Source organism: Dipteris shenzhenensis, chromosome 6 (genome assembly GCF_047967505.1).
Source record: "Dipteris shenzhenensis isolate YYH24624 ecotype China chromosome 6, Dip_SZ_1.0, whole genome shotgun sequence".
Taxonomy (NCBI): Eukaryota; Viridiplantae; Streptophyta; class Polypodiopsida; order Gleicheniales; family Dipteridaceae; genus Dipteris; species Dipteris shenzhenensis.
The window spans coordinates 55,639,584-55,660,104 of NC_141601.1; the positions used below are offsets into that span (position 1 = coordinate 55,639,584).

Genomic DNA, 20,521 nt, shown 5'->3' on the forward strand with positions numbered 1-20,521 from the left:
TGCGAGTAATGGCAGCAAGAGAAACAGGGAAATGCGATGTATATAGGGTGATCATCTGAGAAAGAGGAGGCAAGGAAGATAAGGAAGAGGATAAGGAGGGGCAATTATGACGGTGTCAAGCTCATGGGATGTGTGCACACACCAGAGTGAAAATAGCAGTATGGAATTGCAATGACACACTATAATTTGACCCGAGAGGTCTCTTAGAGCCATACGGCAATAGAGATATGATCTTCTACACTGAGACACATGAGAGCCCAGAGAGAGAGCTGCCCACAGTAACAGGTGATTGCCATTGGGCAGATGCGAGTTTCATCTCATCAGCTAAGGATTGAAACAAGGAGAGCAACATGTATACCCAAAGAGCAGCGGATCTGCATGCTATGCACGCTCAGAGTGATTGAGACAAAGGAGCACTTTCTCTGCGCCTATCTAGCCTACTACGAGATCCGAGGGCGATACCACTATCTCTATCAAGATGGGAATGGGTTTGGTCCACTGTCGCGACTGATCGACTTTCATGACCAGGTCTGCATTGGGCTTTATCTGCTTGAGATGCATCGACACAAGGAGACAGATCAGGGAGCAGCAGGAGGGGACCAGACCACAAGATACAGAGGCTGACCAGACACAGCAGCATGTCACAGATTTCTATGCATTCGAGTCAGCTCCAGGACACACTGGGGTGGAGGAGGAGCTAGCTGATATGCGAGCAATATGGATTGCCAAGAGAGGACTACAGAGGCTACACGTTACACAGAGAGCGACCAGAGCACACTCGATTGACGTCCGACCTATCACAGCTTTCCTCAAAGGAGACCACCTGAGACGAGGAGTCACTCTGAACATAGCTCAGCGGTTTCAGAGATCGAGGAAATCACATCTCCCTCTGTCACCACAATGTCGGGTTTCAGATTCTAAGTTCCCGTCCCAGTTCTGGCTCTCTTCCTACTTTCAGATAGTACATGATATGATATGACATGACATGTTATGATATGATACGACATGTTTTATATTTGTTTTCTCTTGAGCTATTGAGCTCTTTATTTCAGCATAGTCCTTAGCAACATCCTTAGCGCGCCCTTTGCTCCAGCCCTTTGTGGCTTGTATAAGTTTTTTTTCCTTTTGGCGTAGGCCCGTGAGGCCTTCCGTGGACGTTAATACCTCTCTCTCTCTCTCTCTCTCATGGGGTCAACTAGCTTTGGAGACAGCCATGGCAGCCGCTCACAAAGGCACTACAGAGGTACTCACATGCCTCAACAAAATCTGCCTCGTGCAGGAGTAGAAGACACATGGGGCAAACTAGCTTTGGAGACAGCCATTGCAGCCCTCTCTATAGGGATAGTTCGCAAAGGCACTACAGAGGTACAAACATGCCTCAACAAAATCTGCCTCGTGCTGATAGAAAATATAGACAGCTTGGAGGCCACCAATGTGGCCCTATTGGCTGAGAAAGCGCATGTGGACAAAACATTGGCTGAGATTCGGAAACAAGGTGGGAAGGTACAAGAAGAATGGAGGAAGGAGAAGGCCAAGAAAGAAGAATGGGAGAAGGAGAGAGCAGAATGGGAAAATGAGAAGACCAAGGTACAAGACCAAGTACACACATTGGGGACTTAGCTACAACAAATGAAGGGCAAGCAAATAACATCAGATGGAGGCAGCAAAGTTATGGATGAGCTCAAAGCAGAAAATGCAGCTCTTAAGAAAGAGATGGAGGCCATGCAGACTACCATGTATGGCAAACATGCCAAGTTTGCACAACAGCTCAACAAGGGGAAAGAAGAGATGCTTGAATGGACAGAAGTTGTTAGAAAGGGATCAGCAGCTCCCAAAAAAGAGCTCATTTCTGAGACACTAGAGGAAGAGAATAGACGGACCGGTAAAGCAATGAATGTCCTAGTTAGAGGTTTCACAGTGGGAGATACCCCCCTCTGATCCTACTCGTGCCTTGTTTGCTTTTGAACCAAACTAGCATCCCTCTAATCCTTCTTATTCCCTCTTTGCTCTTGAAAAAATTCATGTTCTAGCTCGCATGAATATGTCTTAAAGTATTGTGTAGGTCTTGACGGTGACTCACGTGCAGGGAGATGTTGAAGAGATGCCGATGGAGCCTCCACTCCAAGCTACTCCTTGTGAGAGCAATGCAACAGTAGTAGGACTCATTTGTGATGTGAGTTTCAAATTAGAATTGCATGGAGTTCCGATTAGAGAGTATTCTTAAACTTGATAGAGGTCAAGAATGTTGAGGATATACCTCTATTTATGAAGCCTTGATTTTCCACCTCGCAAACTACGTATCATGTGCATTCAAGGTGTATTCAAAAAGCCCTTCAGCTAAAATGTTTCCCCAATAAAATCGCAGATGCTCAAGCCCTATTTGCCAAGATGGGAGTCAACCTTACATGTGAGGCGCTTGGAGGGTAGGGAAGACGGAGATACCAACAAGACCATTAGTGCTGAAACTCCGGACTGCGATAGATAGGTCCAACCTCATGAGCATGCGAGCATCCTTGAAGGGGACAAAAATCTACTTGGATGATGACCTCACCCTTCTACAGCAGGCACATAGAAGGAAAGGCATGACACGCTAACAGAGGGGAGAAGGAAGAGGGGGAACTATGACAGTGTCAGAGCCAAGAGGGGAGTGCACAAAACAAGCAGAGCATGGCTATATGGTACTGTAATGGTACCCTTTGGTCCGACCCAAGTGGCTTCTCGGAGACATACATAGGCAAAGACATCATTTCTACACTGAGACACATAAGAGCCCAGAGAGAGGGCTGCCCACAGTGACAGGGTACATTTGGGAGTCAGCTCATAGGAGAGAACTGAGGAGAGAGAGTGGAGTACGAGGCTCTAGAGGTGTAGCTGTCCTTTTCAAAACACACTTCAGACTACTCATATCTGTGTTACGAAGAGAGGAACATGCACGTCATATGTGGATACGAGTACAGCTACTAGATGCCCGACCAATCTTCATTGCAGTATGCTACTTCCCTCCAAACATGTCATCATATGCCCATGATGTCACTACAGAGGGACACAGCCCTTATGAGACGATACATGATGATATCATAGAGTTCTCTAGACAAGGAGACACCCTCCTTTTGGGTATTTCAAAGCAAGGATGAGGGATAGGCAAGTGGGCTTACCTGACTTCACATATGAGAGAGACCCCCACATGATGTCAGAGTTAGATGTAGCAGAGATTGGGATTCGGAGACATTCTACAAATACCTCACACGTGACAACATACGGGCGACACCTACTTGTGCTGAAAGCTGATCACGACCTCATCATCTACAATGGCCGGGATTCACATGGAGGCGGAACTAGCACAGTGGACTGGGCCCATTGGCTTTTGTCTCACGGATACATGACCTCATTGTACCCACTCGGAGCCGACCACTCATATCTGGCCTTCAGTGTTCTTGCTACTATGCCAGTCACAGGGAGAGTTCCTATCGCAGCCCGTACCCAGATCCACTTTGACCGTGCCTGTCACTCTGCTTCAACATGTATCCACTTGCTTGGTAATTTTTCTTTTAGATTTAGATTTGATATGTTTTGCAAAGAATAAAAATGTTTTTCCTACTCTTGGGGAATCCATATCGCCGAATTCCGTTAGTAAGGTTACGCTCTTTGTTGTTTTCCTACTCCGTATCAAGCAACAAAGTCTCTTTTGCCGAGGATCCCTTTGTCGATGAGTCAACAGATGCATCGGGAAGCAAGACTGAGTCCATGAGCTTATTCTCTCGAGTTGGAACAAGCTGGTACATGGGGGCAAGGTCTAGCATTTGAAGGTGGACCCCCTTTGTTGGGGTTACAGGCATTAGTGTCCCACAAAGTTATGACCTCCTTTAGGAGGGACATTGGAAATCACACTCCACCAAAGTACCCGATATATGGGACCAATCAAATGCACAAATTGTATACCGACCTAGCAACAATTTAGGAGAATGTCTCCAAGCTTTGGGTGTGAGCCTAGAAGCATGCCAAAGAGACATGGAGAATCGAGATACAAGATAAGACGACAAACTAATGGGCTCAGTTATGACTCTTTTGTGACTTTAGAGTACGTCATTCGATAGTACAAGCTGTTCGGTACCCAATCATGAAATTCTGACCACTTTGTCTTTTTAGGGTATTTGGGTGACGTGGCATGCTGACATGGCAGCCTTGACGTGTGGCATAGCCACATGTCAGCACATGGTAGCCTGTGGGACAAGTGGAGAGCCATGCATGGACCATGGCACCACTTGTCACTGCAGCCCCATGCAGCCCACCAAAATCTGCTGCCAAGTGTCCCTCCTATCCTCCTTGGCTGAGCGGGGGGCTCAGCCTATAAAAGAGGGCCTTCCCCCTCCCATTCTTGCATAGAAAAACTCGTTTTTAGCCTCTCTCCCTTGATGCAGCAGCCCCTCCTCCACCCTTTGGGACCAGCCAACTCCTCTCCAAGCCTTTCTCTCTCTTGCTGCAGGCTTTCTCTCTCCTCTGCCAGTATTTCTCTCTCTACTGTGCAGAAATTCTCTCTCTACAGTTTAGGCTCTTTCCCTCTGCAGAAACTAGCCTCTACTCTGCACTTTTGAGACAGCAACAGCATCTCTTTCCCATCTGCTAGCCTGGAAGCAGCCATGACACTCTCTTTCTAAAAACATCACTCCTTTCAGATTTTCTCTCTCTAGCCTACAGGCTTCATTTCTGAGTTGTTCTCACTCCAGCCTCTTGTTCTCACTCTTCCCATCCAAGGGGGCTGCAAAAGCATCCAAGACTCCATCTCCAAAGGAATCAAGTCATGAGGGGAGTCTGTAATTTCAAGTTTGTCTCATTTGCAACACATTTTCATGTTGGTATTGCTCTCTTTCTAGATAACTAGTCGTGCAACTAATGTTGGATGAAAGTGGTGATTGTTGCAGGCTTCTTCCTTGAGGATTGAGATGTATAGGAGCTGAATCCGTTCTAGTCTTCTGTCTAGGTCATAGTCATCAACTGAGTTCAAAGTTTGGGAGGTGCATTGCACCTTGGTCTTGTATCTCTTTTTCAAGAAATAAAGTGAGCCTGGATAAGGGGGGGCGTCTTAGCCCCTCAACTAGTGTACTGTCATCAAAGTTTTGCAAATTTCAATTGTGTATATCTCTTTGTTGCTTTTCATATTCAGCAAATTCTCAAGCTTTGCAAGATCTCACATTCTCATGCAATCTCTTCCAGAATGCATCCATGAGTACCTCTGAATAAAAAGTTTGTAACTCCCTATCTCCAAGTTGTCAGAAAGCACTGAGTAGTTTACAGTGCCCTTGATCCAGTGTATGTGTGTCACTTAGAAAGAGAGCTTCCGGCCCTTCTAGAGGGCGGCCCTTCTGAAGGGTGATTTAGACCTCGCCGACGCTTCAGCCACCCTTGTCACAGTGATACAGGATGCTCCTACCAGATCTTTTCCTACAACCCGATCTTCACGGGTACGAGATGGGAAGATGCCTCAAAACCCCTGGTTTGATGATGAGTGCAGAGAGATGCGAGCCCACCTCACACGGGAGCGAGCCTTGGGTCAGTTGACGTCACATGAGGTGCATCGGATCTTTCAACGGCTGACACGCCGCAAGAGACGAGCCTTCCTCACACACAGGATAAATGAGATCATCAGATCATTTTGCGAGGGAGACCCAACCACTGGATGGGGACTGCTTTCGGAGGGGAAGCCACCTCGCCCCATCACTAATCCGAGAGCGTGGCACACTTATGCATGCTCCCTATATGATGTCCCGAGGCAAACACCGCCAGACATGTCCTCTATGCCCAAGCCCAATACCTGTCATCTATTCACTATGCAGAATGTGCGGGCTGCACTTCGCCGGCTCCACAACCGGAAAACGCAAGATCACGAGGGCCTCCAGATAGAGCACTTCGCACATGGACATGAGGTTCTAGGACCAATTCTTGCACATATGTTTAACCTTGCAGTTTGTTACGGCTTCCCACCAGCATGGAGCACCACCACTATACACAAAGCAGGAGACCTCATGGACACCGAAAACTATTGCACCCTCATGATTGGCCACACATTTGCCAAGATCTATGGATCGGTACTAGAGAGGGAGATCAGCAGTCATATAAAGGCATGGGGGCAGCGAGCACTAGGACAGGCAAGATTCAAGAGGCAACACTCTACTCTAGACCACATTTTTACTCTAAGGGCTGTCATTGAGGAGGCAAGGTTCGGACATCAAAAAGTCTACACATGTTTCGTAGGTGTGATGAGCCTATACGAGTCAATCAAAGTGACACGGGGGCATGAAATTCTAAGTACTTTAACGTACTACAAGACTATGAGAACTTTGGTTTTAAAAGTCCAAGCGTGGGCTTAATAATGTGTAATTAAACGCAACATGGTGCCTAGCACATAAGCGTAATTAATCCCTAGGCCCAAAGGCATTCCACGGAATTAAAAAGAGTGGTTGTTGGGAAATGATGACGTGGCATTTTTATTGGGCCCCCTAGAGGGCCATGTACCTTCAATGGCCCCCCTAGAGTTCCAAGTGGCTCTAGTGCCTTCTACATGCTCCTTTGCCATTCCTGGACCTTCCTGGGCCTTCTAAACTTCATATGTGCGGTTTTCTCTCATCTTCTCCCTTTGTTGAGATTTTTCAGCCTCCTTCAGCTGAATTCCATTTTTCTTCAGAACTCCTCACCCGTTTGGATTCCTCGACTTCCGTTTGGCCCGATGGCTTCCCCTCTGCCTCCCCTTCGCAGTGATATGCTTTTCCCTCCGTGCGTTTGGTAGAATGGGCACAGCTCAGCACTTCTTTTGCTGGTCGAATTTGCAAAAGTGGCTTTTTCTGGACCTTTTTGCTTCTACAACCTCCTAGGCCTCTCCTCTTGCAAAGCTACAGCTTTCTATTGAATTTCGAGTGGTCCCACATGCTGGTTGACTGGTTTTTCTTAGTTTTGGAGGACTTTCCGGTGATGAAACTTCTCCAAAACTTTCTCAATGCATTCTTCTCTGAAGCACACTTCTTTTGAGCCCAAGAACTCCCACTTCTTTGTCGCAACAGAAGTGCTTCTTTTCGCATTTTTCAATAGAATTCTTGCTGGTCAGCTCTTGTAAATGCTCTTTCTTCATGCCTTTGCACTCCTCTTTGGCTGAGAATGCAATTGGGCATTGGATACTATGTCCTCTTGGCGATTGAGGACTTGGTTCGAGTTTTCAAGGCTTGGTGAGTTGTGATTTTACTGCTGCAATTTCAAGGCTTGGTGAGTTGTGATTTTCCATAAGCTATTGGTTGGCCTCATGTGCCGCCTCTTTCTTGGTTCACAGGTGCCCAGGCAGTGCTACATGAGTCATTCTTCGGTTTGGGTACTTCTACTCCTCAAAATAATAATGTGCAATCCATAAATGTGGCTCAGCCACCTCAGCCATATTTGAGGCAACAACCTGAATATTTTGGTATAGATTCTATCCTTGATGCTATTTGATTTCACCGCCAACTGGGCATAGAAAACAAGCCCTATATGACAATGTGGGAATGCAGCCAGGCATGCAAGCCGCAGCACATGCTCCCATGCCTAATGTTCAGCCAAGCATGGCTCTCCCTAGTGAAGAGAATGCTGCAAAATACAGCCATTTTTGGGACAGCCAACATCAAATGTATATAAAGAATTTAAGGATGGTGGTTCTCATGTCAAGTTTGAGACATATATTGGAGTACAGGACAGGTACAAAGCCCTCACATTCCTTCAACAACTTGATGCTACATTTCTTGGGGGTTTGTTTCTAAAGAATCCAAGATGAGGAAGGTTGCCACATTTTTGAAAGGCAATGCACTTAAGTGGTACACCAACCTTATGCTTCATGGAGATGCACCTGCTACTTGGCTGGAATTTAAGCAAGTGTTCTCTTCTACTTGGCTTACTCCAACTTTTGAAGTTAAAGTACTTTCACACTCGCAATGCACTTAAGTGGTACACCAACCTTATGCTTCATGGAGATGCACCTGCTACTTGGCTGGAATTTAAGCAAGTGTTCTCTTCTACTTGGCTTACTCCAACTTTCGAAGATGAAGTACTTTCACACTGGCATGACTTGTCATACAAACTTTGCAAGAATTTTGATGATTACACCAAGAGGTTTTGGGATGTTTTGCTACCATTGAGCTCTTAGAGGCATGTTTCTTTGAAAGAGCAAATAGAGAGGTACTGTTGTGGATTGCCTAGTGAGCTACGTGATTATTGCATCAAAACCAAAGTGGGTTCTATGACTCAATTAATTGAGAATGCAAGGACAGCATATGCATGGATGAAAGAGAAGAATTTGGACCAGTTCAGGAAGGCTCTACTCTTTCTAGTTTAGATAGAGAAAGGGCTGCTTTTTCAAGATTGTTTCTCAGATGCGCTTCCTCAAGAATTACCTCCCAAGAGGCCCGAGGATCATCAAATTGATATAATTCCAAAAAGCTCACCGCCTAATATACCTCCCTATCGTGTCAGTAAGACACAATAGGAAGAGATAATGTCACAAGTGAAGGAACTCTTGTAAAAGGGATTAATACAGCCAAGTAATTCTCCTTACTGTTCCCCTATGTTGCTTGTGCAAAAGAAGGATGGCAGTTGGAGAATGTATATTGATTATAGGGCTTTGAATAAAGTCACAATTAAGAACCGTTTTTCAATTCCACGCATTGATGATATATTGGATCGGTTGGAAGGTTTCTCAATGTTCATTCGTATTGACCTTAAAAGTGGATACCATCAGATAAGGATATGGCCTGAAAATGTCTGCAAGACTGCCTTCCGCACTTCATTTGCTTATATGAGTTCCTTGTGATGCCTTTTGGTTTGACTAATGCACCTGCCACTTTCAATGGAATGATGGATAGAATTTTTAGAGCGCACATAAGTTTGTGGGCACTTTCTTTGATGACATCATTGTGTTCTCTAAAAATGAGCAGGAGCACAGGAAACACCTCACTATTGTGTTTCAAGAGTTGAAAAGACACAAGCTGTTAATAAACACCAAGAAAAGTGAATTCTTTATGCATGAGATTCATTTTCTCGGTCATATAGTGTCAAAGGATGGAGTCAAGATGGATCTTGCAAAAGTTAAGGCCATAAGGAGTTGGCCCATTCTGAAAAAATATGCATGAAGTCAGAAGCTTCCTTGGGTTCTGTTCGTTATTATCTTGCCAAATCTTGCAAAACCCTTTGCTGTAACTTGTGATGCATGTGGGAACAGCATAGGAGGCACTTTGATGCAGGATGGCAGAGTGGTTGCATATGAGAGTAGAGTTCTCAAAGATGCTGAATTATACTTGCAGATATACGAGAAGGAAATGTTAGCAGTGATACATGCTTTGACCACATGGAAACATTACCTTCTTGGAGCTGATTTTTATGTGCAGACAGATCATCAGTCACTTAGATATTTTCTCACGCAGAGAAAATTATCTGAAAAGCACATGAGATGGGCTAACTTCCTCTCAATGTTTCATTTTGAAATTGTAACAACGGGTAAGAAAAATGTCATGGCTGATGCAGTTTCCAAGAAACCACAGCCTGAAACAGTCTCCAAGAAACCAAGTGTTTCAGCAGTGAGCATTGCTTACAACAATGTGTTTGATATGATGAAAGATCAGTATGTTAATGATGCTGATTTTTCAACTATTTAAGATCAGCTTCTAATGGTCAAAGGCATGATCACTATATGTTCAAAGAGGGTTTCATTTTGATGCATGGACGACTCTGTTTCACTGATCAGATGCGACAGAAAGTCATAATGGAAAGTCATGCTCCTCCATATGCAGGACATAGGGGAATTACAATAACAATTACAACAGTGGAGCAATACTTTTATTGGCCATCTTTGAGGAAAAATGTGGAAGAATATGTGAGAACATGCATGGTTTGTCAGAAAGCAAAGTTTGACAGGCAGAAGGCACCTGAGTTGTTACACCCTTTGCCAATTCCAAATCGACCATGGCAAAGCATAGCTATGGATTTTGTGTTTGATCTTCCAGGTACTCCTACTGGACATGATGGATTGTGACCAATAATTTGCAGGTTTAGCAGCCCACTTTGTGCCAATAAGAAAGAAATTACAGCAGATCAAATGGCCAAATTGTTTCTGCAGCATGTCTTCAAGTATCATGGGATGCCTGAATCCATAATCAGTGATAGAGATCCGAGGATGACCAGCCTCTTTTGGAGAGGGCTGTTTGAAAATATGGGCACTACGCTGAATTTTTCGTCATCTTTTCACCCTCAATCTGATGGACAATCGGAATAGGAAAAGTCTACCATCCTAGATATGTTTAAATGCTATGTCTCAAACCACAAAAGCAAATGGGAGCATTATTTGCCTTTGCTGGAATATGCTTACAATAATACGGTGCACACATCCACAGGTAAAGCATCTTTTGAAATAGTGGAAGGTGCAGGAAGATACCTCCCATTTTGCATACAAAAGAGAGAATCTTCAAAGCTGATCGTTTTGTGAAAAGCCTTGAAGAGGCTTACAAGAAGATCAAACGTGCCTTGCAAAGAAGTCAGGACAAGTAGAAAAGAGCAGTAGATAAGCACTGCAGGGAATTGGTATTCACACAAGGTGATTGGGTTTTGCTGCGTTTTTAGAAGGCAAGGCTGAAAAATAAGAAAGGCAAGGAAAGGTTGTACACAAAGCTGAACATGCATTACTATGGTCCTTTCCAAGTTTCTAAAAGATAAACGAGGTAGCTTACAAGCTGAAGTTGCCTCCGCATTGGAAGATACATAATGCCTTTCATGTGAGCTTGTTAAAGCAATATCATGGAGATGTTCCCGAGGATTTACCTGATGAGGTACAACCTGAAGTGAAAGAACAGGATGAACTTCTAATCCCAGAGCAGATTCTGGCACACACAGATAGAAAGCTCAAGGGTAAAACTATCCGTCGCTACTTGGTAAAATTTCAAAATTACCCATCGCCCAATGCGAAATGGATGGAGGAAGGTGAACTCGCAGATTCACTTGGGATATTGCAGCTTTACCTTGATGCTTTCCAATTAGAGCCAACTGCAGTCCGAGCTCCTACAGGTAATTCAACAGAGTGAGCGTCTGGAGCATTACCTGGTGTTCGAGAGGGGGATAGCACCTCCACTCCCTCAGTACAGACGGGCTCACCGTGATTTCATGAGGTCGCTTGATGACACTGTATGTTTCATCCAAGATACTGAGCTGACAATATTTCTGCTGTGAGAGTTCATGATATTGATGCATCTTGACTATTGATAGCCAAGGATCACATAGATTTTGAGCAGTGTATATGGATGGATGCATGCCTCTCCTAGCCATATTTCACTATCTCTATATACTATAGCTACGGCTTTCTTGTATACTCTTTCATGGTATATTTCATGCTCGCTCATGTGTTTTGGGGCAGCAAACTGTGGTTTGCTGTTTCAAGAGAGGGGTATGTCACGACGGCGTTAAATTCTAAGTACTTTAATGTACTACAAGACTATGACAACTTTGGTTTTAAAACTTTGGTTTTAAAAGTCCAAGCGTGGGCTTAATATTGTGTAATTAAACGCGGCATGGTGCCTAGCACATAAGCGTAATTAATCCCTAGGCCCAAAGGCATTCCAAGGAATTAAAAGAGTGGTTGTTGGGAAATGATGACATGGCATTTTTAATGGGCTCCCTAGAGGGCCATGTACCTTCAGTAGCCCCCCTAGAGTTCCAAGTGACTCTAGTGCCTTCTACATGCTCCTTTGCCATTCTTGGACCTTCCTGGGCCTTCTAAACTTCACATGTGTGGTTTTCTCTCTCTTCTCCCTTTGTTGAGATTTTGGACTGGTTTTTCAGCCTCTTTCAGCTGAATTCCGTTTTTCTTCATAACTTCTCACCCGTTTGGATTCCTCGACTCCGTTTGGCCCGATGGCTTCCCCTCTGCCTCCCCTTCGCAGTGATATGTTTTTCCCTCCGTGTGTTTGGTAGAACGGGCAGAGCTGAGCACTTCTTTTGCTGGTTGAATTTGCAAAAGTGGCTTTTTCTGGACCTTTTTGCTTCTACAGCCTCCTGGGCCTCTCCTCTTGCAAAGCTACAGCTTTCTGTTGAATTTCGAGTGGTCCCACACGCTGGTTGACTGGTTTTTCTCAGTTTTGGAGGACTTTCACGATGAAACTTCTCCAAAACCTTCTCAATGCATTCCTCTTTGAAGCACGCTTCTTTTGAACCCAAGAACTCCCACTTCTTCGCGACAGAAGTGCTTCTTTTTGCATTTTTCAGTGGAATTCTTGCTGGTCGGCTCTTGTAAATGTTCTTTCTTCATGCCTTTGCACTCCTCTTTGGCTGAGAATGAAATTGGGCATTGGCTACTATGTCCTCTTGGCGATTGAGGACTTGGTTCGAGTTTTCAGGGCTTGGTGAGTTGTGATTTTTCTGCTGCAATTTCTTTTTGCCATAAGCTATTGGTTGGCCTTGTGTGCGGCCTCTTTCTTGGTTCACAAGTGCCCAAGCAGTGCTACATGAGTCATTCTTTGATTGAATACTTTGCTGATTTTATTTTGGAGCTTTGAAAAGCTTTGTGAATGCCATCTAGAAACCACTCAAAGAGAGTGCAACTGGGGTGCAATGTGATTGCATCTGGACAGCCAATGGAATTGCACTCGGAAAAGAGAATGCCTTTGGATTGAGCCTATGGGTTAAGTGCACTTATGTGATGGTGTTCTATGCTTGAAAGCCTTGCAAGGGCTCATTGAATTGGGACTGCGTGCTCAGTTGCAGGGAAGGTCTCCCAGATGCAACTTGTAATCATTTCATTGTGAAATATAAAGAAATACCGAAAGGAGTGCCACGGTGTTTGGGGCCAATCGGGTGCACTTGTCTATGTTTGTTGAGCAGGGGCATTCTAGCCTCCATCCCTTTTTCAATGGTTTTGTTTGTGAACAAACCAAATGGTCATCATGCAATGGTTAATGGTTGTGATATATGCTTTGTGAGCTGTAAATAAGTGCTGAAGTGATTAAAGGTTTAGTTCCACTGCCCTCTGAGTGATTAGAGGCCGGTTTCACATAGGGTCCGTGCTCCAGACTGTCTATCGGATTGGGTTGAGAGCACCACTGGGGTGAAGCAGGGCTGCCCTCTCTCACTGACTCTTTTTGGACTCTACATCGATGAGATCAAATCTTTCATAGATCGCCTAGGGGACGAGGGTTCGTTGCTTGGTGATCTCCTCATACAAATATTGTTATACGCTGATGATATAGTCCTTATATCCTCTTCGGCGGAGAGGTTGCAAAGAGATTTGGAGGCATTAGAGGTGTTCTGCAAAGAGAGAGACCTGACGGTCAACCTTGGGAAAACTAAGGTTATGATCTTCAACACCTCACGAGCAGTGATTCGCCAACTTGGTTTTACCTATCGTGGCAACCAGTGGAGATAGTGCAGTCGTGCACATATTTGGGGGCAGTCTTCACAGGACCCATCTTCACGATGACCCATGCAGCCCAAGCATGGCTCACATCTGGGGATGTGTTTGCCAAGCACAGTATCCAGATGGACAGGCTTCCCCCCTTCCAGTACAGCATGGATGCGCCTCGAGTCGATCCCGCAAGATGATATCAACCGTATCATACGGTTAGACCTCCTCCAAATTCATACATCCCAGACTTGGGGGGAGGACCAAGACCCAGTTTTACTGCGACGAGTTCTTGAGTATCAGAGGAGGGATTCATCATCAGACCCCAGTATCTCGAGGACAGAGGAGTCTCCCATGCACTGAGGATTGCCATTAGTCAGATGTGGGTTTCGTCCCATCAACTGAGGATCGAGGCAGGGAGAGCAGCAGGTATACCCACAAAGCAGCGGGTCTGCACGCTATGTACTCTGGGGGCGGTTGAGACAGAGGAGCATTTTCTTTGTGTTTGCCCAGCCTACTACGAGATCTGGGGGTGCTACCACTATCTCTACCTGGAGGGGAGTGGCTTCGGCCATTTATCACGAATGATCCATTTCCATGACCAGGTCTGTATCGGGCTTTATCTGATGGAGATGCGTCAGCACAGGGAGACAATACTGCGGCAGATCAAAGAGTAGTAGGGGATGGCCAAACGACCACAAGACATAGAGGATGACTGGGCATAGCGACGCGTCACAGACTTATATACATTTGAGTCAGCCCCAGGACACAGTGGAGTGGAGCAGCAGCAGCTAGCCGACATGAGAGCAGTCTAGATGACCAGTCAGCACGGTACCACCGAGAGGGACGCAGAGACCACATGCGCGACAGAAAGTCCCCAGAGTACACTCTATTGAGGTTCGACCTATCACAGCTTTGCTCAGGGGGGGCCGACAGAGACGAGGGGTCACTCTGGACATAGCTCAGAGAGCGAGGAGACCACGACTCCCACCGCAACGTGAGAAATCTCAACAGACACACATAAGCAACATCTTTGCAGCCCACCAGAGAGCCATCACTGGACCAGGCTTCCGTTTCTAATTCTGATTCGGTTTTTGAGTCCCAGCGCTGAGACTGACTTGTTTTTCAGTTTGTTCCTGATACTGGATAGATTGATCTGGTCCACTATGCAGTTGCAGTTGACTATTTCTATTCATGATTATGATTTTGTTAGCATAGATTAGTACTCAGCAAGGGTCCTAGCATGCCCTTTGCTTAAGCCCACAGAGGCTTGTATGAGTTCGCTTTTCTATGTACTTTGTCCCATAGGCCCGCGAGGCCTCCCATGGACGTTAATATATCTTTCTTTTCTTCTCTCTCTCTCTCATATGCCACTGCCACATCTTGTAGCCCATTATGTGCCTATAAACGTTTCATAGCAAGTGAAGTTGGGTATAGGCCAAGTCCCCGTGATCATGCCACCATGCGCCCTTAGAATTGAAGTTGCTTGGGCTGTTTCTACTACTCAAGGACTTGTAGTTATTGAACCACATTGTCCAGCCTGCACCTCAAGTCCCTTGATAAAACACAAACCCACACGATCAAACATACGCACACAATGTGCTTTGTGCTGGCCCATATCCTTACCCAAGGAGACACATGTCAGCATCTACAACCTTTAATTTATCCCAAAATAGAGAACCGACCATTGCACATGCATGGCAGCAAGCATGGATCCCACACATTGAAAGGCCAAGCATTGAAAAAAGCCAAAGCTCACCAAAAGTCTCAAAGTTTTATCAGTCGAGTAGTCGCCAATTTATCATAGTTTTGTCAACCAGCTTAAAAGATGAAAAGACAAAAAGAAAGAGGCATTGTGAAAATAAATATATGAAGATAATATTACTAAGGCCTGTGTTGAAACCCATGCCTACAAGTTCAATTCTGCACAATATTATACAAAGTCACTTTTTGCCAAATATGAGATGCCTCCAGCAATAACAACCATATACCAAGAAAAATACCTGGCAAAGATAAGCACGGAAGTCCTTTGGGTCTTCTTCTATCATTTCCTTATAAAGTCTTAATGCTTCATCCAAGTGTCCCTACACATTTATATTGCAATTTGAATATTTAAGATCCCCGTGTGAGACACTGTAGATTAGAAATTTCTAAGAACAAAACCAAGTCCTAAAACGAGGGAAGAGAATGATTATGCCATGTGCAAAGTATAATAGAAAGCTCAATTTAAACTCTTATTAACATTCGAGACACAAGTATATACTATATATGAGACAAATATACACCTACACCGGCATATACACATCTGCAACTATGTTTACAAATGCATATATATGTACACATAAAACAAAAAACACGTGTGTGTGTGTGTGCACGCGCGCGCGCGTGCGCGCAAGCATAGTGACTTATGCCTATCGAAAGTATCTATGCATAGACGTATATTTACATACATACGTGCGTATAGAGAATGATTATGCCATGTGTCACCACAATGTAAATATCCTAAGTCAAAGTACAGTTGACCATTTATTTGATCATAATTAAAGAGTTTTATATGTGTTAATTATGGTCAAAGAGTTATTTTAATGGTCAAAGGATTGACTACGGTCAAAGATACTTGACTCTAGTCAAGTAAACCTGACTGCGGTCAGAGAGTGTTGACTTCGGTCAACAAGACTTGGCATGCGCCAAGAGGGTTAACCCCGGTTAACCAAGATGTGCCAACTCCGGTTGGAGAGACTTGGCTATAATTAAGGCGCCTTGACCCTTAGTCAAAGCTCTTTAATTATAATCAAGAGTGTTGACTCCGGTCAACCAGAGAAAATATATATATATTTATTTGTATATATATTTGTTTAGATGTGCACATGTGTTCAGTGGGGACGCCCACCGTGACTAGGATTAGTCCACAGTGTGTTATTTGCATGCAAAGCGCTAACAATTAATGGGTACCATGGTGGTGCGCTTTAATTAATTGTTGCAGGTACTAGGAAGGATTATTTTTCCTAAGCGAAATGGGAGCCTAGGAGGCGGTTCGTGTGACCGAGAGCTTTGAAGACTCCAGAATGGCCCTTAGAGGCTTGTAATAGGTTTTAGTCTAGATTTTAGACAAGTGGCATGTTGCCAATTTGAATGGGGCTTGAAGCTCTTGTAAAAGGGGAATTCTTTTCATGTTTTAAAAGAGAGACTTACGAGACAGCTCTAAGCTGAAGCTGAATTTCTGTAATAGATTTTCTGAAATGAATAAAGACCTTCGGGGGGGTCCAGCCCGACAATTTGTCCTGGGCCCTAGTGTATGTTCAGAGAGAGGGAGTGAGGGAGAGCCTTTGGAGCATGTAATTCCGTCGTCGACGTGAAGTTATTGCTGTTTATCCACTCTCAGAGCTGTTTCGTCAAGTATTGGTTGTATTGGTATCAGAGCGTAGGCTCATAGCCTCTCAAGGCTGTGACGATTCTAGCAAAGGAGAGGAGCTAGCTGGGAGGCCTGGAGTCTGCAACGCGACAATGTAAGGATGCGCCTGACGGAGAGCATACATGGCGGGAAGGTCGTCATCGACGCTTAGTTAGGCAAAAGGCAAAGCGATGTCGTGTTCTTTCGGGAATATGAAAGACTTCATATGCAATTTGTATTGCCTTCCAAAGATGCTCATAGAGATCGCCGTACAAACACTTGTACGCTTACGGACGACCGACGGAATGCCTTTATTAAAAGCACTAATGAAAAAGGCAGCCGGACAGACGGGAGCGACCGGGTGAAGGTTTTGCATCGCCAATCGATGCTCAATGCAATACTTTAGAGGCGCCTGCGCTGAATTGGTGTTTCGTAATTTGTTGGTGTAAGTGATGGAACCTGAGTGCAAAGGCGTGAACTAAAGGCGTGAACTGACGGAGAAGATGACCTCATGGTTGGCCGGGCTGACGATGTTGAGTGCTAACGGAAGGATCTTCCCGTTGAAAATTTTTTTTTGTGAAGGCACATGAAGGTTTGGGGAGGCGCCCTGCTCAGGCGCTGACGTGGTGCTGACGTGGCAGCCAGCCTGGCAGACCAGTGGTTAAGTCAACCCGGGTACAGTTAAACCCTGGTTGGTTGACCCGTGGTTAGTGAAACCCTGGTTAAGTTAACCGCAGTCAATTAACTCTGGTTAGTTGAACCAGTATATAGTTAGTTCAACTTTGGTCCAGTTAATCTGGCCTAACCAGACCAGTTTGGTTGGTGTAACCAGTCCAGTTAGTCTAGTTGCAGACTAACTAGACCAGAACCAGACAGTCGGTTAGAGTAACCAGTAGTTACTCATCTGGTTACTGTTTTCAAAAAAAAAAAAAAAAAAAAGAGACAGTTGCAGAGACAGTTTTGGCTATCAATTTTCTCCTGCCTGTCAGACTTTTACTGTCAGAAAAGTAGCAGAAAACCAGAGAAAAGCAGAGAAAACAGAGCTTTGCAGAAAAAGGAGTATGCATGCCTTTGAGCAGTAAAAAGAGGGAAAAACAGATGCCTTTTGAAGCCATCTACAGCAGCCAGAAAAGGGCAATATAGTTGATAATGCATTGGCAACTGTGTGGGTATATGCCTTAAACTGACAGCCAGTACTGGCATAGATTGTGAATGCAAAACACCTCTTGTTGAGGTACCTTTTCTGTTGGAAAAGCAAAGGTAGTGTGCACTAGTTACTTGCACAGTGTGAGAAAATCTGCAGATCTCAGAATATGGATCAATCACCTATCCAGTGGGATTCTCAAGATAGGGATGTGCATCCAAGACAGAGGAATGTGCCACAAACTCAACAAGAATTTGAACAAATGGTACGCACTCGTATACAAGAGCTGGAAAATCTTAAAAGGGATCCCAGGGCTCAGCATTTGTTTCCAGCAGAAGCTATGCCTAATCCAGTATATGACGTGCCAATGCCAGAGGCACACTCTCGTGTACAGTCTGAGAGAGAGAGATCTCATAGATCTCATAGGAGACGGTCCCATAGTAAAAAGAGATCGAGGCGTCATCACCGATCTCCTAGTCCATCACCGTCTACCTCGAGTTCGACTTCTGTGTCTTCTTCTTCCTTATCAGGTAAACCATCCAGGAAAAGAAGGAAACACGAGAAGTCTGGGAAGAGAAAGTCTTCCAAAGCGACCAGGGAATTTAAAGAGGGAGGAAAATCTGTTAAGTTTATGACCTACAATGGACAGTATGGTCATACAGACAAAGCATTGCAGTTTATCAGACAGTTTGATGCTACATTCGGTACTGAGAAATTTTCAGAATCCTCCAAGTTAAGAATGGTCAGCCTACACTTGACAGCAACAGCTAGTGCATGGTGGAGTGCACTGACCACAGATGGGTCAGCCCCAAGAAAGTGGAAGGGCTTCAAGAAAGCCTTCTACCAGCAGTTCATGCCTAAACAGTTTAGAGACCATGTTCTTCAAGACTGGGACAGCTTGCACATGGATGCAGGAGATACAGTGGATGGGTACAACCAAAAGTTTTGGGATGCTTATTTGCAGGTTGCACCGTTCAAAAAGATCTCCAAAGGCACCCAGATGAGGAAGTACAGAGCAGGTCTCACTCCAAGAATTCAGGCAGTAGTGAATGCTTTGGGAGCAAAGAATATTCAAGATCTTATGCATTCAGCCTCAGTAGCGAGTCTTGTGCCGCTACAAGATCCATCTACAGTGCCATCCTTGCATGCAGGACGTGCTGATAAAAAGAAAACTGATTTTCAAAAATCAGAAAAGAAAGAGTCCCCTAAGGCTGAAAAGAAAGGGTTTCAGCCTCAGAAGCCGAGGGGTACTCAGTTCTCAAAGACCTATAAGGGCAAATCTCTATTTACCCCTGAACAGATAGCGGAATTCCGTAGAGATGGGAAATGCTTCAGGTGCGGTAAAGAGGGGCATGTGGCTGCCCAGTGCCCAGAAAAGCCTTCAACATCAAAGGGAAAAGAGGCAGAGAAGCCACGAGGACCGCAAAAGCCAATGGCGGGGGGAATTCCTGATATACTGGGTCATGCTTTGAACCCAGAAGAACGAGAATTGCTGCTATCATGGGGCAAAGTTAGAGACCAGCAAGCGCTAATTTTATTTGATCCAGGGGCTACTGATAATTTCATATCAGAGGATCTAGCCCTGAGGCTGGGAATTAAGACGGAAGAGTTAGGCAGGGCTTTGGATGCCGATCAAATGTTTTGTGGGAATCCTGTGCCAGTTACTCCCTTGATAGGGAAGCTCCGTCTTCATATTCAGAGTTACGTGGATCAGGAAGACTTCTTTATTTCTCCACTGAAACATTATGATGTAGTTTTGGGGATGCCTTGGTTTCACCGCAAGGCAGTGAAGTTGACTCTTCCTGAAAGAGTGCTGGAATTTGTGCATAGGGGGAAAAATCAGCGTGTAATTGCCAGGAATAAAGGGGACACTATCCCCATTGTATCTGATGTTTCATGCGGTAAAGCAATAAAGTCTGCAATTTCTGCGTACATGGTTTTTGTAAAAGAAAAAGAGAAGGATATGCATGCTGAAATGAATGATGCAGACAAAAGTAAGTTCCAGTTTCTTGTAAACTTTAAAGATTGCTTTTCTGATGTTTTGCCAGGGGAGTTACCCCCAGAGAGACCAGAAGATCATCATTCAGATTGTCCATACTCCAGGAATTCGGAACAGAGTGGCAGATGCCTTGTCCCGAAGACCCCAGGTCAATAATGTAACTATTGCTTATCATCAGGACCTGGAAGGCATGAGGGAACAATATGCTCATGATTCTGATTTTGGTGAAATTTTACAGCAGATGCAAGAAGGGCAATCCACCAGTCACTATTCCCTGAAAGATGGGTATTTAATGAAAGATGATTGCCTATGCATCACCCAGGAGATGAGGAAAAAGATTTTGGGGGAATGCCATGCACCTCCCTATGCTGGACATAGAGGAATTACAGCAACAACTCTAGCTCTAGAGAGGTATTTCTTTTGGCCAGGAATGCGGAAAGATATACATCAGTTTGTTACTGAATGCCTTACGTGTCAGAAAATAAAGTACGATAGACGGAAGGCACCTGGCCTACTTATGCCTCTTCCCGTGCCTCAGGCACCATGGGAAAGCATTACAATGGACTTTATTTTTTATTTGCCGAGATCAAAGTCAGG

At 44.8% G+C, this 20,521-nt stretch overlaps 1 protein-coding gene across 1 annotated transcript in view; it reads right to left on the reverse strand.

Annotated features, from left to right (window-relative positions):
* The window catches only part of LOC147901376 (uncharacterized), a 49,922-nt gene that overhangs the window by 18,267 nt on the left and 11,134 nt on the right, over nucleotides 1-20,521 (reverse strand). The window contains exon 3 of the mRNA XM_087375632.1: nucleotides 15,394-15,474. Coding sequence (XP_087231758.1) covers nucleotides 15,394-15,474 — 81 coding nt within the window. The remainder of the gene's footprint in view (nucleotides 1-15,393; nucleotides 15,475-20,521) is intronic.